This window comes from Schistocerca piceifrons, chromosome 3, assembly GCF_021461385.2.
Source record: "Schistocerca piceifrons isolate TAMUIC-IGC-003096 chromosome 3, iqSchPice1.1, whole genome shotgun sequence".
Taxonomy (NCBI): Eukaryota; Metazoa; Arthropoda; class Insecta; order Orthoptera; family Acrididae; genus Schistocerca; species Schistocerca piceifrons.
In genome coordinates this window covers 106,431,365-106,451,116 of record NC_060140.1, presented here as the reverse complement: position 1 = coordinate 106,451,116, position 19,752 = coordinate 106,431,365, and the positions used below count along the sequence as shown (strand labels likewise).

Below are 19,752 nucleotides of genomic sequence, written 5' to 3'. Positions count from 1 at the left end.
CCAAAAAAAAAAATGTAAATACCACCCCATGCCCTTGGGGAAGATACTATTTACCTCGGATTCTGAGTACAAGCAGAAAATTACAAATCTGAGGGCTGTGGGAAAAACAGAATTGAAACTTATATATCAAAGAGAGAGGCTACAAATATGTTTGTGGAGGACAACCTGATACATCAGAAACAGGTGGTAGCATACATATCAAACCACAGAAAACAAGGAGTTATTAGAACCATAGATCCCGAATTAACAGAGTTAAGAGTTGAAAGATGCTATTCAGTCTACAATTACAGCCTGCCACATGTGCAAAATGGTCAAGAGAATAATTAATTTAGAAACAACGAACTAAATACCCTGGGAAGCACTTGCATAGCAGTTCCTACCAGAATATGTGACGATATATGGCGTGAAGTGTAATGTTACACTGTATATACCCCTACCGAGGCAGTGTTTGAAATGCCTTCAGTACTAACATCTTAGTAATCAATATCAGTCACAGACTTGAGACAGTCAATATGAGGGGAACCATGAAACAGCTCAGTGCAGAAGTGAAGTCATGTGATGTGTCCACTGTAAAGAGAACCACACATCGAGAGATAAGTCTTGCCCAGTGTGTCTCTAACAACAAGAGATATAGAAACCGTCAGCTACATGTAGTATATCCTTTAAGGGAGCTGAAGATTATGTAAACCAAAGACCTTATGCTGATGTGGCAGGGAAACTTGGTAGGAGTAAATTGGATTGGGAGAGTTCCTCCCCCCCCCCCCCCCCCCCCACACACACACAACGTAATAGGTATTCAGCACAGATTCATGACAACTGTTCATCACAGTGGGCGAAAACAAATAAAGACTATGCCAGCTACAAGTCCTCTTTTTTCAAATATAAATTTACCAATATTTCTTATTAAAGACAACCCATATGTACCACGACCACATACTCCTGAACAGCAACAGACAATTATAGCGGGAGTGGAGGATAAGAATACAGTGATAATTGAACAGTTGGTGGCTGGAATAACAAATCTAATAATACAGTTTACCTCATGAAAAGATAGTCTGCGTCAAGCTAACATATACAATATGGTTGCTTTTATGGCATAAAAAAATATGGATCAGAACAGAAATAAGTCATACTTACACTCTACTCAGATAAACAGAATGACAGATATTAAAGTTCTCCAGTGGAATGCCAGATCATTATATGCTAATAGAGAGTAGTTCATACAATGAACTTTATACTGATGACTACTCTATTGCTGTTATAAGTGAAACCTGGATTAAACCAAATATGTCTATTGATGTCGAGGATATCAAGAAACAAGATCGAATAGAGAAGATGGAAAAGGGGGAGTAACCATACTGGTTAGTGCAAAACTCAACTACAAACCAGTTACCATGCCACTACCTAATCTTGACTTTCAAGTAATAGCAGTAGAAGTAAGTACTAACAAATGGCGGTTCTCCATTGCATGCCTGACAATGCTGTAGAATTACATCTTCAAATCTATAATGGAATTTGGATGAATCAAGAATTGGTCCCAGAATGAAAGACACAGATCAGCGTCCCAATATATAAAAAGGGAAGATCCATTATTAGCCACTTCCTACAGACCGACTGCATTGTCGTCATGCATTGCTAAAATATTGGAAAAACTAATAAAAAGGCGATTGGTATGCTGGGTAGAATCTTTGTCCTAACTAGCTGGATCGCAATTCGTGTTCTATAAAGGTAGAAGCTGCATATACAACATTTCAATATTAGTCTTCTGTTAGAGCAAATATACAGCAACACTATTTTCGGATATTGAAAAAGTATAGATAATATTCAGACAAGTATACTCTTAGATAAGGTACTACTTTTAGGAGCTCCACCGCACTTTGTATAAAGTATGTTTTCATTAATCAGAGAATGAGCAATATGTTAGAAAGGATACTAGATTCAAGGGCCCACACTTCGTAGACAATGACATAAGGATCAGTACTCAGCCCACTACTACATGTGATATACACCTGTGATATGGAAGGGACAGCAACTCAATCTGTTAGAATTGTGCAGTTTGCAGATGACATATGTGTATTTACTTCCCATGTCGTATTACTGGAGGTGATGAACAATCTTACATCATTGATAAAGAACCTGAGTCGGTGCCTCTGTGAAAATGGCCTGATGATGGCATCTGAGAATTTTTAGTACTCATATACACTAAGAAATTATTTAATACATGTAGAGGATAAAGTAATACAAGTTAAAGCACTTATTCGGTTCTTAAGAATGACACGGGACAGCAAGCTTACTTGGATGGTACATATTAAAACTGTAATGGAAATCAGTGAGCAAATGCTTAATTTTATTCAGTCACTTACTGCAGCATGGTGGGGAGCGCATCCTTCGGTACTGCTGCCCGTATATCACTCGATCATTAGATACAGATTAGATTATGGATGTATATACTACAAGTACACGACATGCAAAATGTTATAGAAACTGATAGATTGCAGTACCGGTGTATATGCACCTTCTTAGTAGTAATGAAATCCACGCCAACAACGCACTCCTGGTGAAAGCACAAGAGATGCCCCTCCATATAAACGGGAAGATGCTCATGGAACGATACACAATAGAGAAATTATCATGCTCACACCATCCAATCCATCAGATTTTACGACTGCACCATCCTTCTCACGAAATTTGGGGTAGAAAACCTTTTGATTTCATTTCAGCATATAATTAATTATGAGGGCAGAGCTATTGCCACAAGTACGTGGTGGCCTGTTTACCAATACAACTATTTCATAATCAGGAATCACATCTCATTCTAAATGATAGAGGGAAAATCTGACTTCTTGCAGACAATTACAACACTGCAAAGACAAATGGAGGAAACAAACCAATGTGTAAAACACATATACACAGATGCAACAAAGACAGCAGAAGAGGACAACACAGGATGAGCTATATTTAGACTACAACTGCAGATGGCTCAAAAATATAGATTACCAGCAACTAATTGTGCCTATCTGGCTGAAACAGTCACAGTGTTAAAGGTGATACACAGGTGTACGAATAAGAAATACACATCCTGTGTAATATTATCAGATTCGAAAAGTGTACTTGAAACACTATCAAACATAAAAATCTCAAAAACCACCAATGAGTACATACTCCAATTTCGTTATTGGTATTATGAATGTCTCAGAATTCAGAAACAAATTTCATTTATGTGTAACCCTAAGTAATGAAAAATCAGATCAGTTAGCAAAGCAGGCTACGAGCAATGGGACAGCACTAGACATAAAGGTTCCCTATACGGAATATGGACAACTTATTCGGAAGAGGGTAGTCCAATCTTGGCAGGAAGAATGGACGCAGACCTCACGATACAAAGGAGGCGACTATGCGCAAATACAACCACGAATTCCGAAATGACCTTGGTTTGAGTACGTTTCAGGACCCCAACGAGCAACATCCACATTAAGGAGAATGAGTGACATATCCAGAGCATTTATTTCGATTGCATTTAAACTGAACACCAGCCTGTGACTCTGACGATACTACACAGGGAGACACGAACCAGATATTATTTCAGTGCAGAACATATAGTGAGGCGAGGAACAAGTTATTAAAAATAAAATCTTGCAACCAATGTCGTCAGTCAAGCCCTTGCCATCTGAACTTAACATAAAAATCTACAGGAAGATAATCAAATTTATATGTAATGGAGAGATAAAGATATAAAGTTTAAAACAGGAAAAACCAAGCTATACTAAAAGGAGTGGATATTGAGTGAACAAACATATTATTATTACGCAACAATGACTGAATGGTGTGTCCTGTGTGGAGTTGCTAGTCTCCCATCAGGTGCCTCCCCGGGTGACATATAGGGGAACTATCACCAGATATGGTGGGTACTGGGGAAATACAATACCCACGGCGGACCAAAACTAGCAAGCCTCCGCCCCTCTAACAAGGGAAGGGGGTTGGCGGCAGGAAGGGCATCCGGCTGTAAAAACATTGCCAAAACAAGAGGAATGATGGATGCTTCTCAAGATAAATGTTCCAGAGAAATAGCCTCCCATTCAGATCTCCGGGGGAGGCATTTTGCGAAGGATCCAAAGGTGTTCAAGATCAGAGTGGGAACTCTAAACGTGGGATCGATGACGGGAAAGGGAAGAGAGATAGTAGGCATGATGCAGAGGAGGAAGATAAAGTCTTTGTGTGTGCAAGAGACAAGGTGTAAGGGCAATAAGGCAAAGATCTTAGCTGAAGGCTATAAGCTACTTTATAGTAGTGAAAGCCCAGAATCAAGAAATGGAGTTGGAGTTAATTTGCACAGAAAGCTTCAAGAAGAGGTATGTGAAGTCAACAAAGTAAATGATACGGTCATGTATGTTAAAATGATGTTTGGCAGAGAAATGGTAACAGTGCTGACAGCCTATGCATCCGAAGCGGGATGTTCGGAGGACGAGAAGGAAAAATTTTGGAGAGATTTGGATGGAGTAATGGTCGGAGTACCAGAGAATGAAAGAGTGATAGTCGGAGGGGATCTAAATGGTCATGTTGGTGGAAGGAAAGGTGGGGAAGAGAGGTGGCATGGAGGAGGGGGGTATGGCGAGAGAAATGAGGAAGGAAAAAAGATAGTGGAGTTTGCAGTGGCTTTTGATCTAGTGATTATGAATACCTACTTCCAAAGAAAAAGAGAAAAACTAATAACATACAGGAGTGACGAAAATATAAGCCAAATTGATTACATATTATGTAGAAGGAAATATGGTGGGGAGGTGCGCAATACTAACGTCATATAAGGTGAAGGAATAAACACAACATAAGTTGATTGTAGCGGATTGTGAGATGAAAGTATGTAAAAGACAGAGGCACATAAATCAATTTGAAAGGAAAATTAAGTGGTGGAGATTAAAGGATAAAAATTTGAGAGAGGAGTATAGTGAAAAAGTAGAGGGAAAGGTAAAATTGGCAGAGAGTGTGCAGGAGTGGTGGAAAATTAATAGTGCTGTTATAAGGAAGACTGGGGAGGAAGTATTTGGGTTAACATCTGGGAGAGGGGTGCCAGAAGATAAGGAAGCATGGTGGTGGAATGAAGAGGTGCAGAAGGTTGTGAAGGAAAAGAAAGACGCTAAGAGGAAGTGGGATATGTCCAGAAGTGCTGAGGATGGGCAAGCATACAAAAGAGCAAAGAAGGAGGCAAAACGAGCCGTGGCTAAAGCTAAAGCTGAATCAGTAAGGGAGGCATACGAACAACTACAGAAAAATCAGGATATGAGACAACTGATATGGATAGGCAAATCAAGAGATAAAGCTTCTAAGGATCTAACAGCAATAAAACAAATGAAAGATGAAATAGGAATAATTCTGCATGGTCATGGAAAAATAATCCAAATGTGGTTGAATTATTTTGAGAAATTGCTGAATGAAGAAAACGTAAGAGTGAAAACTGAGGAAGGAGGGCAAACAAAGGATTAACGATAGATATCAGTAGAGATGAAGTCGAAGGGGCAGTTGAAAAGACGAAAAATGGGAAGGCAGTTGGCCCAGACCAGATCTTCGTTGAGGTATGGAAGTGTTTTGGTAAAATGGAATTGAGCTCCTTTGGGATTTAATGAAGAAGTTTTGGCGACAGGAGGAGATGCCAGACAAGTGGAGAACTAGTGTACTGATCCCAATATTTAAAGGGAAAGGTGATGTGCAGGACTGCAGTAGCTATAGAGGTATTAAACTAATGGCACACACAATGAAAATTTGGGAAAGAGTTATGAAGCAAGATTACGCAAGGAGAATGTGGTGTGTGAAGAACAGTTTGAGTTCATGCCTGGAAGAGGAACGACTGATGCAATACATGCTTTAAGGCGGATAGTGGAGAGACATGGGGAGCTACAAGCCGATCTACATATGGCTTTCATTGATTTGGAGAAAGCATATGACAGAGTCCCAAGCGACGAAATATGGAGAAGCATGAGAGAGCAGTACTTGCCAGAGAAGTATGTGAGGTTTGTGAAGGAAATGTACAGAGTAGCAATGACACAGGTGAGAAGTAGTGTGGGCATGACAAACGAGTTTCCAGTAAAAGTAGGGTTACTTCAGAGGTCTGCGCTTAGTCCCTACCTCTTTGATCTGATTATGGATGTGTTGGTGAAAGATGTGAAGAAGGAAACGCCGTGGAATATGATGTTAGCGGTTGATGTGGTTCTTTGTGAGCAGAGCATTGACAGACTTGAGGAAAAGCTGGAGGATTGGAGGAAGGCACTAGAAGAAAGAGGGATGAAAATTAGCAGGACAAAGGCAGAATATTTAACACTGAAGGATGTGCATATGAGGTTTGCAACATCCAGGATGATGAGCTGAAATCAGTCTGCAAATTTAAATACCGGGGGTCATACATACAGAGGGACGGAGGACTGGAAAGCGAGATACAACACCGAATAAATTGCGGTTGGAACAACTAGAGGAAAATGAGTGGAGTGTTGTGTGACAAGAAGGTGAGCATTGGTTTGAAAGGGGAAGTGTACAAGTTGGTGGTAAGGCCTGCTATAATATACGGGGCAGAGACATGGCCAATCACGGTAGCCCAGGAAAGGAAGATGGAACTGGCCGAAATGAGGATGCTGAGGTGGATGTGTGGGGTAAAAAGGAAGGACAGGATTAGAAATGAATTAGATAGAGGAGCTGTGAATATGGGGCCCATGGGGAAAAAGATACGAGAGAGCAAACTAAGGTGGTACGGACACTTACAGAGAAACGGGGAAGAGTATATCGGAAACAGAGTTGAAGATGTAAAGACTGAAGGAGCGAGAAGGAGAGGAAGACCGAAGATGAGGTGGAAGGATAAGATATCTGGAGACCTAAGGGAGAAAGGATGGAAGAAGGAAGAGGCAATGGATAGAGTACTATGGAGGAGAGGGATCCAGAAGAGCAACGCCGACCCTACGTGACATGAGACAAGGCGACGATAAAGAAGAAAGAAAGAATGACTGAATGGTGTGTAATCGAAGTCAAAAAACCAAACGATAAACTAACATAGACTGTGCGTATTGAGCTCACTGGATATAACCTGCCGCGTTGTGTATGCAACTTCGCGCGTAAAGAAAACTGAATTCGCGCGCGGGGGGGGGGGGGGGGGGGGGGGGGAAGAGTTGAGCAGTGCAATAGGAGTTTAGTTGACGTGAGTGAACAGGCTTGACGTGAAGTACACCGTGAATACACCTTGACGTGACGGTGTGTACTGACCTTTTAATCAAGGCAGTGATTTTCTGTGTTGAGATCTGTTTTAACTTCGAATTTTTATAGTTCGAATTTCACTCATTCCAGGGGTACTCCTTTACCTCATCGAGGTCTATTTTTTGAGGAGACAAATATTTTAACTTATCACAACGTGTGAATCAACACAAATTTTTGCTCCTCTGTCCGAAGTGCATCGAAACGGAAATGGACAAGACCGCCGTAGACATTTATTGGCATTTGGCAATAGTGGGCCGGATCGACACAGCCACGGATAGATTTTTTTTTTCTCTTCTGTTTTTTCAGCATGTAACAAACATGGACCACCAAGCAGTGTACGTAAACTGTTGCGAACATTGTTGCAAAACATTTTTCAAACTTAATATAAACGAGGCGTCATTGTCTTTAGAGAAATGCTGACTATTAGCAACTAATTGAGATTGTAGCCGTTTGACCGTTTCAGAGCACTACAATGTCACAGTGGGCACATTAATGCTTATAATACTTCTGCATGGAACAATATACAGCGCCAGACGTATCTATCTTACGCGCCAGATAGAATGTTGGTAGTAATGCATTGAGATGATTGGTGGGTTATAACAAAACAGTGAGTAACCATGTTGAATTGCGGTGAGAGGCCGCAAGTTATTTAGTGTTTACGTTTTCCCGTAAATCACAAGCAAAATGTAAACAGTCTTTTTGATAACATCACTGTTTTTTTTACTTTTTGATAGCAAACGACAAATATTTTCGCGGTGTCAGGCATCAGTGTCGTAAACACCCTCGTAGTAAACCGATTACTGTAATAGTTATCATGTTCTTAACTACGAGACCAGGACCTCGAGGAAAAAACCTTTTGGATCCATGAAATTATGCCAAAAAAGGCATCAAGGTAGAACATCGAATCTACTATTCTCAGTTTTTTACCTGCAGGAGCTTTGTTTCTTACCTTCTTGAAGCTGCATACCTGTAAAATATTTTACATGTTATTAATTAACCCTTGTGTACATTGCAGCAGAAACAGGGAATGGGAACGTGAACGTCGCGAGAGACTAAATAATTGCTTTAAGTCGCTCGAAAGTCTTTTACCCAGTCATAACCCAACAGCATCACTCAGTAAGGTAGACATCGTTAAGAAAGCAGCCGAATACATACGTGAGCTCGAGAAAAAGAATGCAAACCTGCTAGAGGGAAACACAGATAAAGAATGTTGTAAGTTTTCAGAGATTCATATTGTCTTGTTATTAACTTAATGCAAAAACTTTTACTTTGTTGGTAGATGATGTAATAGCTTTTCATCACAGTGTATCTGTTTTTATTTACTCTATGTAGGGTATAGTGCCAGAAGAACTCATACAGTGTTCCATTGAAGAAAAGTCTAACCAACATCATTTGTACAGAAAAATCGATAGTTTGATGATATACTCTACATAGTCAAGTGATAGTTGTTGACATGTAAGAGTTGTGTAGTATGTATTCATGTGACACCTTTCATTAGATTATTTTGGAATGTTGCATTGTATTGTTTCACCTGTACTGGTGTCTATAAACCATGTTTGATTCTCAGTGTCCACCCTTCTGATCTTTTATGACATGAAAGTAGTCGACATCACAACCACGAGCAGAAAATCTATATAACCACCCCATTTGTTCCTCCCCAGCTTTCTCAAGCTGCTTCTTGACTCTGCCTTAGTCTGCTTCTAAGCTGTTCTGTTTAGTTGATTTTGTAAGACTCTTGGAAACACTACTTTCACAGTCTCCCTCTTGCTTGTTGTTCTGTTTTGGACTGCCCTCCCCTCATCTCACCACCATGTAGGCTAACACTGCTACTCTACATGCCTGTGAACACTAGTTTACTTCCCTTATCTTCTTCCTGTCAGTTGCTCCTCTCTCTCTGTCTCCCCCCCTCTCTTTCTCTCCCCCTCCCTCCCTCCCACCCCCCATCTCTCCCTCCATGTTGCTCATATATGGTGCAACACGTGGTGACTTTACATCATGGGTTTAAAAAAAAATAATTAAAAAGAACCTGGTGTTCATTATCAAACACTGTTGTTGACCCGTTCGTTTCACTAATTCATAACCAAACTGTTAAACTGCCACTTTTGTACATAATCTGTTTTTAGGTCTACATAACAGATCAGTCTGTATTTGTTGTCACTCGTCACTCACTAAAAGAAAAGGTGTTACGTCACTAGTCAGAGCAGAATGATAGTGTTATGTCTTCAGTATTCCACAATGGAAGAGCTATTTACAGTTATGGAAAGTAGTTGTGCTGAACCCACAACGTTCCAAAAATCTACTGCAATGTTATATTGATAGTTTGTTGGAAGTTTGCTATAGGCACCCATAAATTTCGTTTTAATCACATCATTTACTTCACAACTCATACAGCAATTGGAATTACACTGTCCTGACACATTAATGTGACCAACTGTCAAAGGCCTGAACAGCTACCTTTTGCAGCATGAGACTTGCAGGAAGAGGGTCAATGAGGTTCTGGAAAGTATTGTACCGACGGGGATGTGGAGCCATGACGCCTCCAGTGCCATGGCCAGCTACATTAGGTTTCTTGGTTGAGGGTCCATGGCACGAACAGCCCGATACAGTGAGTTTGGTGGCAAAAGGCATATGGTAAACTCATCCTGGTGCTCTTTGAACTACATGTGTAAACTGTGAGCTTTGTAACACGTCGCATTGTCTTGCTGGTAGGAGCCATCGTGTGAAGGAAAAATAAACTTCATGTAGGGATTCTTATGGTCCGTAAGGATAGAAGCACACTTGTGTTGATCCATTGTGCCTTCCTGTTCCAGAATTGATGAGATCACCCAGGGAATGCCACAAAAACATTCCCCAGACCATAATGCTCCCTCCTGGTTGCAGGAGTTTTGGTTTCAGACGTTTCACACTATAACGCCAACAGCCATCTGTCCGATGGAGCATAAGACGTGATTCATCTATAAGGCCACCTGTCACCACTCTGTGGATCTCCAGTTGCATTATTGGCATGCACTTTCCAGCCATCATTGCTGATGAACAACATTTGTTTATGAACCAGACACTCGCTGCAAAGGTCTCTACACAGCAACGTTCACTGAAGCGTTGTTCGGGAGACCCTGGTGGTAGCCCCTTGGTTCATTTGGGTTATCAGTTGCTCGACAATAGCATTTCTGTTCATCCGTACACATCTCCCCAGCCATCGTTCACTTGTGTCTTCTATGGCCTATGGTGCGCCACAGTTGCCTTGGCATTAGTTTTGGGTAGCATCATTTTTCCATGCATGGTAAATTTTAACTGCAGTGGCTTGTGAACAGTTTGCAGACTTAACCGTTTCGGAAATGCTTCAACTGTTGGCCTGAAAGCCAATGATCATTCCCTTTTGGATGTCAGATAAATTGCTCTGTTTCTGCATTATGACAATAGCATACTGTTTACCACGTCCACCTGACATGCTTCATACACCCTCCACTTCCACCTGCTCTCTGTGAGTGGCTATTGCACATTAGTGTGGGCATATGCAGTGACACATTAATGTGATTGGACCGTGTATGTTTATTTGCTCCAAAGCATGTTCCTCGATCAAACTATTTGAATGTTATTTGCCTATTTTGTAATTGCTGTCACTGAAATGATACTCTCACATTACTACAAGGGGCGTTCAGTAAGGGGTAATGTAACACATTTATTTATCGGCCAATTTCGATTGAGAGTGATGTTTTGATTGGAAGGGTGCTGTGTGTAGCCTTCAGAATGGCATCTTGAACAGAGGGCATTCCAAGCAGAAAGCTGTCACTGAGATTGTTTTGGTGAAAAACCAGAACCCTGCAGACATTCATAGATGCTTGCAGAATGTCTACAGAAACCTGACAGTAAACAAAAGCCTAGTGAATCATTGGGCGAAGTGTTTGTCACACAAAGTCATGCAAACCTGTCTGATCTCGTGCATGACAGCTGGTTGCATGCGGCATTGACTTGCAATGTTGGAACATGCAGACACACTCATTCGAGGTGATCGACGGATCACAGAAAAACATATCACTGCACAACTGGATTTCTTTGTTGGTAGTGTTGACACACTCATCCACCAGTTGGGCTACTCGGTGATGTGTGCCCGCTGGGTTCTGTACCGCCTGACAGAAGACCGTGCAGAATTGCTTGTGCATTATAAGTCAGATCATGACAGTTTTTTGTTGAACACCTTCACAGGTGATGAAACATGGGCTCATCACTTTGAACGGCTCTGACAATGACCAGTACAGTGGTACCTTGCCGGCATAAAGACCTTTTCAGTCCCTTTCAGTAAAGTGGCATAAGGCCATCGCATTGAAAGGAGATTATGTTGAAAAATAGAGTTTTGCAGCCAAAAGAGTGGTGAATAATATGGTGTATTGGAATCATGGGTAAAACCAACCTGCTTTCAGAAAAAAAGTGTTGCATTACTTATTGGACACTCCTTATATTATAATCAACTTGTGGATGTTGCAGTTCTATTATTATTATATTTTGTTTTACAGTGGAGCAAGTAAAATTGTTGGAACGTCGTGTAAAAGAGCTAGTGGATTACTCACAGCTTCTGGCAAGCTTGTTGAAAGCTGCTGGCATATCTGTGCCAGCAGGACCTGGGCCGGATTTGGAAGTGCTATTAAAGAGACCATTAAAATGGTCTGGCAAGCTGTCTCTTGACCAGACCTTGCAGCAGCTTGCTGAGGCACGCCAAAGTGAGTAGCAAAATTTTAGTGTAAAATCTGCAATTCAAGTGACTGACAAAAATGATTTCCTGCTCATGATGTTGTTGTCTTTAGTCCAAAAACTGTTTGATGCAGCTCTCCACGCTAATCCATCCTGTGCAAGCTTCTTCATCATGGCATAACTGTTGCGAGCTGCAGCCATTTCAATCTGTTTACCGTATTCACACCTCGGTATTCATCTACAATTTTTACCTGCCATGCTTCCATTCTTTACCAAATCGTCAATTCCATGATGTCTCAGGATATGTTAATCTTCAGTGTTCTTATATAGTGTCATATTTCAAAAGCTTCTACTGTCTCCTTGTCTGAATTGTTTATTGTCCACATTTCACTTTTATACAAGGCTACATTCCAAACAAATATTTCCAGAAAAGACTTTGAAATGTTCAAATTTATGTTAGATGTTAGCAAATTTCTCTGTTTCAAAAGTGTTTCTCTTGCTGTTGCCTTTCTGCCTTTGCTATTCTCTTTACTCCTGGCGACATCAGTTATTTTGCTGCTCAAATAGTTACAGTATTCATCAACTACTTTTAGTGTCCCATTTCCTAGTGTAATTCCCTTTGCGTTGTGATTTAATTCATTCTGTTTAGCTGCTCTTCAAAGTCCCTTGAGTCTCTGGCAGAATTACCATGTCATTAGTGAATTTTAATGTTTGTGTTTCTTCTTCCTGAACTTGTAACTTTATTCCCAAATTTCTTCTTTATTGCATGCTCATTGTACTCATGGGAAATATGGAAGCGTCCGATCCCGCCCGTCTGCTTTGACCCATGACGTCACAAATATGGCGGAAACAAAAACAAACACACACACTTTCCACAAGAAGCCTAATGACACTAACGGGACAAGTGCGGGAAATGGGGTTTTTTGGGTGGGGGGCAAACTAAATATAAACAAATTTAGACGCCTTGCGTAGCTACAACGTGTAAGTGAAGACAGCCATGCATGAATACCCACCCACCTCCCCAGGGGCCGTAACCCCTGCAACCCATAAAAGATAAAGATGCTTCAGTAGCTGATTAGTGTTTTTTGTCTTTTTTTAAAAAAAAATCTCACGCGATAGAACGAACAGATCAAAAAGATAAATATAATAAACTAAAACAGAAATTGGAGGAAACAGATAATTAAAATAAGTAATAAGTGTTTTTAAATTTAAAAAAAAACCTCACGAGATAGAACGAACAGATCAGAAAAGTAAATAAAATAAGATAAAACAGAACTGGAGACAGCCACACTCAAACCAAACTCCGCGCCGTCATGACGTCACACACGACAGCACCCTTACGTCACGGGTCAAAGCCGACGCGTGGTATCGGACGCTTCTGTCGACCCTACTCATGTTGTTTAATGGGGGAGATAGCCACAACTCTGACTCCTTTCTTAACTACTGCTTCCCTTACGTATCCTTCGAGTCTTATAACTGCTGTCTGGTTTCAATTCAAGTGGCAGATAACCCTTTGCTCTCTTTATTCTGTCCCTGTTACTTTCAGTATTTCGAGGAATGTATTCCAGTTATTGTCTAATTCTTTCTCTAGATCTGCAATTCTATAAACGTTGGTTTGCCTTTCTTTGATATATCTTCAAAGACAAGTTGAGACTAGTTACTCATACTGTTACCCAGAAACTAATGATACAAGTGAGAAAGTTGGTGCAATGGTCAAGGTACTGGATTTGTGTATACAAGGAGTGTAGTTCAAAACCCCTCCACTTAGGCTACCCTTTTTTTTTATTTTCCATGTTTTCTCAGATTATTTGAAGCAAACTTTAATGTTTGATGATTTTAGTTATATGAGCATTAGGCCATGGTCGAAGGTATACAATACCTGCCACTTTGTCTCCTAATGCTGGAGACATCCTCAGATTTTATCAAGACTACATTTGTTGGTTTTTGAATTCAAACAGTTACACTTGCTGAGTTTGTTTGACTTCAAAAAAAATCACCTAATGAAGTTTTTATAGCCTCTGATAATGTCTCTAGCATTAGGTGGCAAAACACTAGGCACAGAAATATGCCTTAGACTAAGGCTAGAGATCTCTCAGGAGTGTACAGTGTCTCTGTAATGGATCCTACTGATTGAGCTGGCTTCATCTGGAGAAAGTGACAATGACATACACAATTTGGGAAGAATATTTGATAAAAATAAATGCACAGTACCCTTAACTACAGTGTGGGTTTTGATTTGTGCATAGAACTAAAATAGAATAACAATTGTGAGTTTACATGAAAGAGGAAGGGGGAGAGTATAACACAAAAAATTTGAGAGGAAACTCTTTTTGTATTAACTTTCACCTCTCTAGTATTTCCTTAGTATGATGAAGCTGAGGTCACCTAGCTTAAGATGAGACCTTTTTTTGGCAGAAAAATAACCGTATCTTGCTGGGCTGTGTACATTATACTTATTTCCTCAAGCCTAAATGAACTATTCAGAAAAGCACTCTGTACAGAACAGAGCTTCATTGTGTGTGTGTGTGTGTGTGTGTTTTTTTTTTTTTTGAGGAAGTAGAACAGAATGCTGCAGATAGTTGATTTTGAAGTTAAGAAACTGTATATATCACTGCACTTTTAACATCTGAAGATCTTTCAGCCTTAGACACAAAACAAGGAAAAAAAGAAAAAACTTCTAAATGCTCCTGTGAAAAGGTCAATAAATGTGAAAAATAGTCTGCAGATACTTGCACCCACATGTACACTCCACAGATGGAGGAAGATGCAGACCTAAAACACAGACCCTAAACATTCAGAAAAAATTGGTAGAATGATGATGATCCCAACACAGATGATATAGATATTCAAATCTAACAACAATATGACAAGGGTAGATTGCTACTCACGATATAGAGGAGGTGTTGACTTGCAGCCAGACACAATGAAAAGGCTGCGAAACTTGTAGCTTCTGGCCAAAAAAAATCCATCTTCAGAAGCAGAAGAAAACACACACATGCATTGCTACCATCTACAACAGCTCACGCTGGACTACAGGCTGCGTCTGCGCTTCATATGATGAGAGCAGCCATTGAAAGCTCAAGTTTTTCTATTTAAAGTGACATGGCCTGCAAACTGAGAAGATTTTATTCAGGCACACCACCACAAAATAACTAATAGGACACAAGTGTTTTTTCTTTTTGTCTGTGAAGTTTCTATTGCATAAAGGGCATCTCTTTGAGTTTGCAAGGTTCCCAAGCCATTCGGCCTCATTATACCAATAACAAGAAAGTTGAGCTGAGTCATAGAACACAACAGAGGCAAAGAACTGAAGTAATTGTCAAGAAAATGTAGCTTCTTGGTGGAACAAAATTTATCCAAAGCTTTTCGGTGACTCAAGTCATATATATCACCTTTTCTGTATAGGATGAGTACTTGTCTAGATACCTATTGGACTTTACAAGCTACCAAACTTTAAAAGTAAATCTGATTGGTTTCCATAAATTTTAACTGCTTCATCAAATTCTGCCCATAGTATGGTTCCCTGGCCTCGTCCAAGGAGAAAGTGGAACCCATATGCTCAGAAAATTCTTTGAACATCATATTTTAACTGTCAGTCTTTATGCACTTCAGTAGATAAGTCAATTTGTGAATTATCATTCAGATGTAGAAATCCATATATAGCATTAAATTTATTTCTTGTTACAACAGTAGTGACAACACAGTTATAAGTATCCTCTTTAGTTTCCCAATAAAGTTTTTGAATTTGTGATCTTAACATTTTTCCTGTAATTTTTGCACAACTTTGGATAGTGGTCCTATATAATTCAAAGATTATCACTGAATTAGCTTTCTGCACATGCTTCTCCTACCAAGTGATTTCATCTATAAATGTTTTACTTTTAACTCTCAAATTTCCATGAGTAAATAATGTCTGCTTTGAAGGACTTGGTATTGGACCATGAATAGTATTTGTTTTTCGTTCACATGATCTACACTGCCATCACAAATGTTCAGGATTTTTGTTCGTCATTATGTCGAGCAGCAGAATGTTGTAATTGTCCAGACTGTGGCTTTCTAAGATAGCATTTGCTTACTTAGCTTTATGAAATCTATTGCTTTGTTTTTGTCACTATTAGCCCATCCCTGTCACTACCTTGCCTGTCTGCTGGAGGTAACACCAACAAAGTAATCCATCATATCACCCCAGCCTACAAAGGCTGGGGATGGAGGTGTCATTCTGCTTGTGCTAGGGCATGTGGCTATTAAGGGAAATGAAATCGCGGGTGTAGCAGCCAAGGATGTGTGTTAAAGTCCTCAGATAGTTCAGTGTCCCATCACTTTACATGTTGACATCTTGGGTTGTCGGGTGTTCTGCCGGATATCAGCGTCGTACTTGCACGATATTTCGGTCACGTAGCTCGAGACCTTCATCAGGTGCACCTGATGAAGGTCTCGAGCTACGTGACCGAAATATCGTGCAAGTACGACGCTGATATCCGGCAGAACACCCGACAACCCAAGATGTCATTAGATCGCCGGGAAAGCCTGAAGAGTTACACTTTACATGTTGTTACTTCACTGTCAATGTACGGAGTAATGTGTCTATGGAAGAAGATTGACTGGAGGTGAAAGACAGTAAGTTGTGTCTGGAGAAGTCAACAACGCAACCATGTTGTACCCCTTCCAACCCCACCTACATTGTGAGGTCCTTCTAATTCGATTTCGCATAGGACACAGCCCTATAACACATGGCTTATTCCTCAGAGGAGAGAACCCTCCAGTGAGTGGCATTTGTGGCGAACAGATCACAGTGTACCATGTTTTAGTAGACTGTGTTTTATATTCAGACAAGAGGGCAGCAGCTCATTTCCAGACAGATTTGCCCTTTATCTTAACTGGCAATCGAATAAATGTGGTACTACTTTTACAGTTTTTTGGACTGTCCGATTTGTTCCCTGAAATTTTAGGGAGAAATTTTTAATGTGTTGTAAGGGTGGCTGGCTCATCCACATTTTTTGTCAGTGATCAGCCAGTCACATATTCCCTCCACCACACGCTGTCAGGTGGCTTGCGGAGTAAGGCTGTGGATGTAGATATTAGTTTTTATCCATTTTAGTTTCTCTCTTGTCATACATGTGTTTTAATTGGCTGTTTTAGAACACCTAACAATTTTTAATAGGTTGTGAGCTAGACTCATAATGTGGTTGGCCATGGGAGAGAGTGAGTGCTGTTTTATATCAGATTGTTTTGTGCTTCCTTTACCACATTTTCAACATTTTAACCACATTCGTTTCTGCTAGTTTTTGTAAGGATGCTGATAACCTCATCATTGAGTCCCTCTGAAGTCCTTCCCCTCACCCCCCCCCCCCCCCCCCCCCCCCCCCCCCACGCTCCCACACGCGAGTCCCTCTGATGTCTTCCTCCCCCCCCCCCCCCCAACTGCCACCATCCCACACACACATACACTTACACATGCTGGAGGGACCAGAACCTTTCAACTTCATCACTGGCATCAATTTCTTAACATATATCAGCGGTTACTTCCTCCTTAATTTCTGCTAGCCACTTCCAAGATTTTTTCCCACCATATGGTATATCATACATTAATATTTTACTCAGTTTTAAAACAAGTTCAATGGAATCTGAATGTAAATTCTTAAAGGAACATATTTGTTAGTCAGTTGACTTTAAATCTATGTAAATGAAAATGTAAAGGTTCGTTTGCTCATAATCATTTATCTCCAATGTTCCTGACACATTGCTGTGAAATTTTGACACAACATTGAATTGTAATATGGACACGATTTTAGTTATGTAATTCTTTAATATATGATTTATAACTTATGTGTATGTAACTTTTTGAGATCTTTTTGTAAGTGTTCCCCTCTTATTAAATTTATATAAATTTATGTGTTACATGATTTAAAAAGTAGGTAAATAAAAGCACATGTGTGTACCAGTGGAATGTTGCGTCAAAATTTCGATGCAGTCGGTCAATAACTTTCGGAGATTTGGGAGTAGGAACATTTACATTTCCCATGTAAGTACAAATGTAGATGTTCCTTGCTCCTAAATCTCCAATCTCTGAAAGTTCTTCATGGATTGCTTAGAAATTTTACCACAACGTAGCATTCGAACACTTGTGTTTATATACTTTCTGGAATGCCATGTGGTATATATGTAATAAAAGGGGAAATGATATTAAAATGTAAATGCTGCTTTGTTCAAAATTATTAATTGCCAAAAGATCTTGACCGATTACTTTGAAATTTTGACACAACGTTGCATCTAATATGGACATGATTTTAGATACCTAATTATTTGTACATATTACTGTAACAAATATTTAGACATATACAGACCATATATTTTTTAATATGTAAAATATACAATTGTGAAACATAGTTAACAAACAGGAAAGTTGCATTTATGGCTTATTTGTTTAAGATTAGAATACTACTACAGAATATGAATTTGCAGTAACAGTAAACAAGGGTCAAGGTCAGAGGGGGAGGGGGCAGAGAGGAGTTGGACAGACAGGTAGGAAGAAATGGAAATTGAAATCGGGAAGTAGGGGCTGGACAGAGCGATGGGGCAGGAGTAGATAGAGGAGGGGGGGGGGGAAGAAGATGGTCAGAGAAAGAGGCCTGGAGGTGGTGGACGCAAAGGGGGGAGAGGATTAGGAGGAGATGGAAAGGGGGTGAGAGAAGGTGGACAAAGAGAGGGGGAAGGAGGTGATGGACAGAGAGAGTGGGAAGGAGGAGCAGATGGACGAAGAAAGGGTAGAGAAGGAGATTGGGATATATATTCAATTCACGTACATATTAGAAATGTGTGCCTTCTCTTTTGTTTCTTTTCCATTTAAGCATAATGGACCACATCAAAGCTAATTACAAATAAAACTACAACTTAATTGTCTAAAACTTAAGAGTAATTAATTATTTTCATTACTTACAACCATTCCATGACAGCAATATGCAAGTCTCATTACAGGTATCTGTTTCTCACTTAGAAAAGTAACATCATACAAACTTCTGTTGCCAACTCATAATAGGTTCAAGAACATTCAGAATCTGGAAATCAATTTTCATGATACACAGTTTTAAACTTAGATTTATTCACTTTATTATAAGTCATACATAAAGAAGTATATTATTTTAAAAGTGAACATTCAAAGGTTGTGGCTGTATGCTGTGTCAGATTTACTTCATTTTCTTGTGAATTAAAAGATGTATAAATTAGAAGACATGAAGTCCTGACCACCTTTTGTATGTTTTTTTGCTATCCAATTTGCCAATTTCTGCTCTTTGTCTAGCTTTCTTACCAGAGATCTCAGAAAAGAAAAATGCACACACATTCAACAGGCACACCTCCCCTTGCATCCCACACACATACCAGAGTGGCCGGTGATAGCTGTCACAGCATGATCGAAGATGCAACTTGGTATTTTTCACATACACATAATTTCGACAGAGATAAAAAGTTATACTGAGTGCTGTAAAATGCCAAGGCACATCTGGCTCTGTGGAGCAGGGAACACCCCATTGGCTTGCTCTTGCATTTAAAAAAGGAGTATATGAGCCAGCCATGATTAGATTTCAAACATTTGGCTTGTTGGTCTCATGCTTAATGACACAAGACAACGAGCCGTAGTCGGCATAGACAACAATATGACGCCAAGAATACATGGATAAAATTGTAAAATATTTAACAGTGCTTAGCAAAACAATGTTCAAGTGTAGCCAGCAAGGGACATTGAAATAGTGGGATTTCAAAATTGGTCAACTAATTCTCCTTCAGAAGATAAGTAAATGGCACTGTGGTTAAGAGTCTGCGCCATTATTTAGAGTATGT

The 19,752-nt window shown here is 39.9% G+C and overlaps 3 protein-coding genes across 3 annotated transcripts in view; all 3 read left to right on the top strand.

Moving 5' to 3' along the window:
* Positions 1-4,184: 4,184 nt before the first annotated feature.
* Positions 4,185-4,802, top strand: LOC124788431 (craniofacial development protein 2-like). The gene has a single exon (XM_047255701.1). The coding sequence runs from the start codon at positions 4,185-4,187 to the stop codon at positions 4,800-4,802; it is 618 nt and encodes a 205-aa protein (XP_047111657.1).
* Positions 4,803-4,848: 46 nt separating this feature from the next.
* Positions 4,849-5,478, top strand: LOC124788430. The gene has a single exon (XM_047255700.1). It carries the CDS (start codon positions 4,849-4,851, stop codon positions 5,476-5,478), a length of 630 nt encoding a protein of 209 aa, XP_047111656.1.
* Positions 5,479-7,874: 2,396 nt separating this feature from the next.
* LOC124788429 overlaps positions 7,875-19,752 on the top strand; it is a 44,156-nt gene continuing 32,278 nt past the window's right edge. The window contains exons 1-3 of the mRNA XM_047255699.1: positions 7,875-8,122; positions 8,246-8,442; positions 11,742-11,945. Coding sequence (XP_047111655.1) covers positions 8,103-8,122; positions 8,246-8,442; positions 11,742-11,945 — 421 coding nt within the window. The 5' untranslated portion in view covers positions 7,875-8,102. The remainder of the gene's footprint in view (positions 8,123-8,245; positions 8,443-11,741; positions 11,946-19,752) is intronic.

Bases quoted from the DNA above. Each gene is read 5' to 3' on its own strand.
- LOC124788431 (XM_047255701.1), top strand. From the start codon at position 4,185: ATGATGCAGAGGAGGAAGATAAAGTCTTTGTGTGTGCAAGAGACAAGG.
- LOC124788430 (XM_047255700.1), top strand. From the start codon at position 4,849: ATGAAAGTATGTAAAAGACAGAGGCACATAAATCAATTTGAAAGGAAA.